This window comes from Netta rufina, assembly GCF_964035555.1.
Source record: "Netta rufina genome assembly, chromosome: 6".
NCBI classification, from domain to species: Eukaryota; Metazoa; Chordata; class Aves; order Anseriformes; family Anatidae; genus Netta; species Netta rufina.
The window spans coordinates 18,131,225-18,137,224 of NC_140129.1; the positions used below are offsets into that span (position 1 = coordinate 18,131,225).

A 6,000-nucleotide genomic window follows, 5' to 3' on the forward strand; every position below is an offset into this window, starting at 1 on the left:
GTAATCTGTCACTTCCTCTCTGCCTTCTGGCTTACAGTATTTAAATCTCATCTTTTTTTTGAGGATAAGGATGATATTGCCAATAAGAATCGGGGAGGGGAGGGGTCAAAAGCAAAAAAACAGCTAGGTTGAGATTCATAAGAGAAGAAAAGAAAAAAAATTGAAGAGGAGGAAAAGGTGTGATAGCAGGGAGATTGATACACAATTTCCCACTCAGTGCTTTTTCTTTCTGTCTTAAGGGAAGAATATGCTGCTCTTATAGTGATTCATTATTTTTCAGGAAGTGGCACTAGAGTTCTTCTGTTCTTAAGAAAGTTTGTGTTCCTTTTTATTTATTTTCACATCAGATCCTGCAGAACTCAGTAGAAGTGTAGCAAACGTGAAATCCCATTGAATAATGTGAGCTGAATTGGCACTCATTTATATTCTTTCTATTCTTGAATGGACAAATCCTACTAAGGATTACAAATGTATTTCAGTAGCAATTTAGTTTTGTTCTTGCTGTATTCAGTTGCTATGTAATCTTAAGGTTTGGTAATTGTCAGCAGACCTAGCTCAATATCATCTATCTAATGCATATGAAGTTTGAAAGATTTTTTAGGAAAAAAAAAATAAATCTGTAAAATAGCTAGCCTTGTGGATAAGAATAGTATGACGTTTTCAAATTATTACATACTTGCCCTTGTAATAGGGCTATAAGAGAAATTGTTACCTTCTCCATCTAGACAGTAGTCCTCCGAAAGAAGTATGCCATTTCGCTGACTAACACATCCTCTTTGACCTTACCATTCTTTTCCAGAAACAGTCAATAATAGAACTGTTACTTTCAGGCTATGATGAGGAGTGGGTTCTTAGTATGCATGGGGTTGCTTCAAAGATCTTCATGTTGGGGACTTGAGTGAATTTTCTAGTATGACGTACAAACCTCAGTACATCATAAACTTCATTTCATCATTGTATGTTCATGCTTTGTATGCAGTTCAGTTACTGCTATTAGCCAGGTTTTATATGGAAATGAGGCTATGATAGCTTTTAGTGTTAGTGTCATCCTTTCCCTTCTCTTCTTCTCTGGATACCTTGAGCTTGTAGGCCAATCTCAAGCAAACCTGAGAGGGTTTGCAAAGACTGGTATAGTCTCCCATTGCTGCATAGTGACAAGTGTAGTGTTCCAAGCTGTGTTCTATTGCTATGTCACCAGCAGTGGTTTGTGTTTCTCCTGGCTATGTCTGCGTGTCTCTTTCTATGTTGCATTATACAGTGGACAGTGGTGTTTTAAAAAGGACTTCATCTTCCATCTATATATTTGGTTTAAGTATTTTTCACAAAAGTTTTATACACTGACTTGAAAAACACTAAGTAGCATAAAGCAATACAGAAAACTTAAATCAGGTGTTCAGATTTAATTTTGAGTGAAAAGCGGTGTGTTTCTTTCTGCTTTTTAGTCTTTAATTCAGAGTTCTGCTCGTCAATGTTTGCATAATGCCTTGGCTAGCTTTTGCAATTCTCAGGTTGGGCAAAAAAGGATAAGATGTGCTAGCATGGCTAGGACATTTGTGTGAGAGACAATTATGCTAACTTTGTAAATTCTAATTTCATAGAGTAAGAATTATTTTTTTTTTAATCTGTTTACCCTTTTGTCACGAGGAAACGTGATGCAACTGAAGGGCTAATTCACTTCAGTTTTGTGGTGAAAACCTTCATAAAGATATTACAACTTTAATTTTAAAAATAATTTTAAATCTTATTGAAAGACATTTGTATATTAAACAAGTTACTGAACTTTTACTGTGTTACAAGAATGTGGGTTGAAAACTTGTAGAAGTATTGTCCACCTAATACAATGCTATAAATGACATTTTTTTCCGGAGGTGGTATTCACAATCTCAAGTATTATTGAACATGGAATTAGCCTCTTGTTTGCTTACTAAGCAAATGCAGTAAATAGCACTTTTTAAAAATCTAAAGCCAATTCATGTAGCACTAGGAGATCTGGTAGTATTTTTAATCTATAAATATTGCTTATTGGCATGAGTATTCACCATTTGAATTAGGCGTTGCACCCATGAGCTGATTGACTGATGTACTAGGCGGGACATCAGACAACATTAGTTGTGATGTTGATGATGTGAAAATGTTCTTGTTTCCTGAATACCCCAAAATGCAATCCATACTTTTGCTTTTGTAGTAGTGTTTTTTTTTTTTTTTTGGGGGGGGGGGGGGGGGGGAAGATTGTTTTGCAATTTGCTGCACTACATCATACTGTGAGTATGAATTATTTGAATTATTTGAGAGGTGATTGCTGTTATGTTGGAAGTAGTGTGCATTGTGAGGGGGCAAAAATAAACAACTCTTTCTTCTTAAGCTGCAGATAAAGATGACAGTTCAGAAGACATATCGGTGCCAAGCAGTCCACACACAGAAGCTATTCAGCACAGTTCTGTCAGCACCTCCAATGGCGTAAGCTCCACTTCCAAGGCTGAAGCGGTGGCCACCTCCGTTCTCACCCAGATGGCGGACCAGAGCACAGAGCCAGTGCTTTCCCAGATCGTCATGGCGCCTCCCTCCCAGTCGCAGCCGTCAGGAAGTTGATTAAAAACTTGCATTGCAGCAGTTTCTTAGATACACGTTTGTGACTTTAAAGGGAAATCAACAAAAGACCAGTCTCCTTCTAGGAGAAATTGTAGCTTAAAATTAGTCATTTTTAAAAATCAAACCCAAATTTGGCTTTAACGATTGGCAGGTGAAGGTGAGACAGAACACCAGTTACTAGTCTCTTTGCAAAGACTTTTTTTTTTTTTTTTTTAAGTATTAGGTTTACTAGTTATTTTTTGTGCTTAATGTGTAAAGTGTGTGTACAGTACAACGTGGTTTATTTCATTTTTAATTTGGTATTATTTCAACAAACATTGGGGTGAAATACTAAAGGTCATCCCCCAGACTGTGATAATAATATTATGTGACATTTTATACCAAAGTTCTGCATAGTCCCTATTGACTTTGCAATGCTAGCAAGGTCATAAAGCACTAGGCAAGAGAAAGACAGTAACAGTAAATTTGCTTTTATTCTTTTTGCCTTTTTGTTGTTTTGCACATTATGAGAGAAAGAACATTGGGAGAAAAATGTTTGGGTTGTTTTATGTATAGCATTTTGGTTGACTTTTTAACCGTTGGGGTTTTTAATTTGTTTAATAGGGCCAGTACAGTATATGAGATACAGTACTCTTATGCACATACCTATCCTAGGTGAGGATCATTACTAAATAGATTTTTTCTTTTTTTTTTTTTTTTTTTTTTTAAGTTGATGTCAGGTTATTTTTTCTCCTCCAACACTTTCATTATGGGAGGAGGAGAGCTTTATTTCTCCAGTTAGCTAGATATCTGTAACTACCCTTTGTTGCTAGGCTGAAACCAGTAAGCAAGCATATTGTAAAATACAGGGTTATCAAATATGGAATACTTAGTATTCCAAGGTAGGTTGATATTTTGTGGATTTTTGAGTTGCAGACTGAGTTTACTCATGGTTTTGGATGCCAGAAAAGCCTAAAATCCTTCTTCAGACAACTCAAGACTTTTTTTTGTCATTGTCTTGTATTTGCAAGCTAACTTGTACTTAATTCTTGTGTAAGCACTGTCATCTTTTAGTAGCAAAAATTTTGATACCTTTCTTGTGGAAAAAAAAATCAGTATCTACCGTATCTTGGAAACAATGTAATTATAATGTGGTGTGTGTGGTGTGTGCGTGAGAATGGTTCAGTAGTTAATGCCAGCAGTCTTTTGCTTGAATGTTTAAAGATGCCTTCAATGTGATGCTGGCTGATAGGTGATTGCAGTTTTAAAATGTTATTTACTGTGCGAACTTGGATAACTAACATTCCATGATGTAGTTTGTTTCTGATGAAATGATTGTAGGTACACTTTTTCTCATTATCCAATCATCTGTAGGATATTGAGTTTTTTAAATGTGCCATTATCTATTTTGATTCTGTACTCATGTTCAAAATACAGTACAATATTTTACAATAGATTAAGTTGTTTAAAAAAATTAGATGTGTGCTTTCGGGTCGGAAAACTTTGTATAATAGCAAAAACAGATGCATAGTAGCAACTGGCAGTAAAGCAGGATTCCATTATGTATATAACAAAGATTTAATGCATTTATAATGGGTTGTGTAGTTCATTTGCTCTTCCTTCTCCACACTATACTACGTGTTTTTAAGTGTCAGTGCCATCAGATTTCTATTTGATTCAATTTCAAATCAAAAAAGTGTAATTGATCCACAGGAAAAATCATAATTTCTACAATATATATACAACCATACTATAACGAAAACTGGACAAAGAAATATCTAGGTCATATATGTATCATTGCAGGGCTTTAAGCATGCAAATAATAAGGATTCTAAATATTTTGTATTTTAAAACAAAGTTGAGTTGATAACCTTGTGTGTTTAAAAGTCTTATGTTCCCAATTTCAAGAAAAAAAACTATAACACTTGAGTGTTTCGGGGATGGTAAAACACAATGGACATCTTGTGAGAAGGAAATTAATTGCAAAGGCACAAAATGTGAATTCTGCAAGAAAGCTATACAGTCACTTTTCATTGTAGTTCTGGTGGACTAGATAAGGCCTCATTGATTATGCTATAATTTGCTCTCCTAAACACAAAGGCTTTTTAAACCATATTTATATAAGTGGATTTTTTTTTTATAACAAAGCTGTCGCGCTTGTATAATAAGTACATAAGTGTATAGGAGACGTGTAAACAGTTAATGACTTTAACAGTGGGGCTGGAAAAAGAACCATTAAAATCTGTGTTCAGCAAATAGAGAAAAGTTATTAGTCGTACTACCATGGATTCCGTTTCGAGACGTATGTCACACTACTTCTGTACTTAGCATTTTGGGTCTTTACATTGGACATGTTTCACAAACTGTACTGTTTTCTTCTATGTGCAGTTTGCATGAGTAAATCATCAAAGAGAATAAAATCTATCTTTAAGTTATGTTCCTATTTTAATGAAATTATAATTGTTCTAAAAGGCAGCACTGTCTTCAGACTTCTTTGTTCATCATTGCAATTACCAGCATTTTTCTGGAAGTCATTACTATAATGTAAAAAATGACATGATGTGTGTAAAAACACGTATGATTCTTTAGAAATTGAGCCAAATTCCATTGCTCTGCAGTTGAGATCCAGCAGCTTCTGAGGAGTTAGCCGTGTATCTTCAGGTCCGGGAGCCTAAGGTAATCTACAGAAGGAGTTCACAAACAGCTTGGTGGTCACAGGCTTTGCTCAGCCATTTCTGATTGCAATGAGTGCCACAGCAAAAGTGTTGTGTGTAATCAACTTTTCCAGCTAACTTTCAAAGTATCTTAACCTCGTATGAATGTAGATGAAACTAGGAAATTACAGATGCAGTCAGATGAACTGCTTGTATTTTTGTTGTGAAAGGTTGAAAAGAAATAGTGCCCTTGTGTTTGTTAGAATATTAAAAAGTAGTTTGGTCTTATTTGTGAATGTAGGAAGCATGATCTATGGGGCGCTGCATCCTGTTATCATTTGAAAAGCTCTAGACTGGACTCTGATGTGGAGGATTTGGGGTAAAAAAAAAAAAAAAAAAAAAAGGTAAAGTTGTGTACTTGCAAATTATTGCATGTGTTGACCAAAGGAAATTAAATTTAAACTTCACACAACTTTAAGGCCAATACAAGAAGGTCCAAGCCCCTCTTCCTTCATTATTTTCTTTTCCTAACTATATTCCATTTTGAGGAAAAAAGCTTGAAGGCTATATAACAGGGCAGCAGGGGACGAAAACAACCTACCATCTCCACTGTGTAAAAAACAAAACAAACAAACAACAATAACAAACTCATTTTATATGTAAATATCCAATCCAAGTAAGCTTTTTCTCTTTAAAATGCTAATATAGGCTGGGCAAATAAAGATATGAAGATGGAACTGATGGAACTAGATGACAAGTGTTGGATGAGTGGTGATTT

At 35.1% G+C, this 6,000-nt stretch overlaps 1 protein-coding gene across 4 annotated transcripts in view; it reads left to right on the forward strand.

Annotated features, from left to right (window-relative positions):
• The window catches only part of ATF2 (activating transcription factor 2), a 51,401-nt gene extending 46,364 nt beyond the window's left edge, over positions 1-5,037 (forward strand). For all 4 annotated transcript variants that reach the window (XM_084288651.1, XM_084288650.1, XM_084288652.1 and 1 more), the window contains one exon: positions 2,363-5,037. In XM_084288651.1, coding sequence (XP_084144777.1) covers positions 2,363-2,589 — 227 coding nt within the window. In that variant the 3' untranslated portion in view covers positions 2,590-5,037. The remainder of the gene's footprint in view (positions 1-2,362) is intronic.
• The last annotated feature ends 963 nt before the right edge of the window (positions 5,038-6,000 follow it).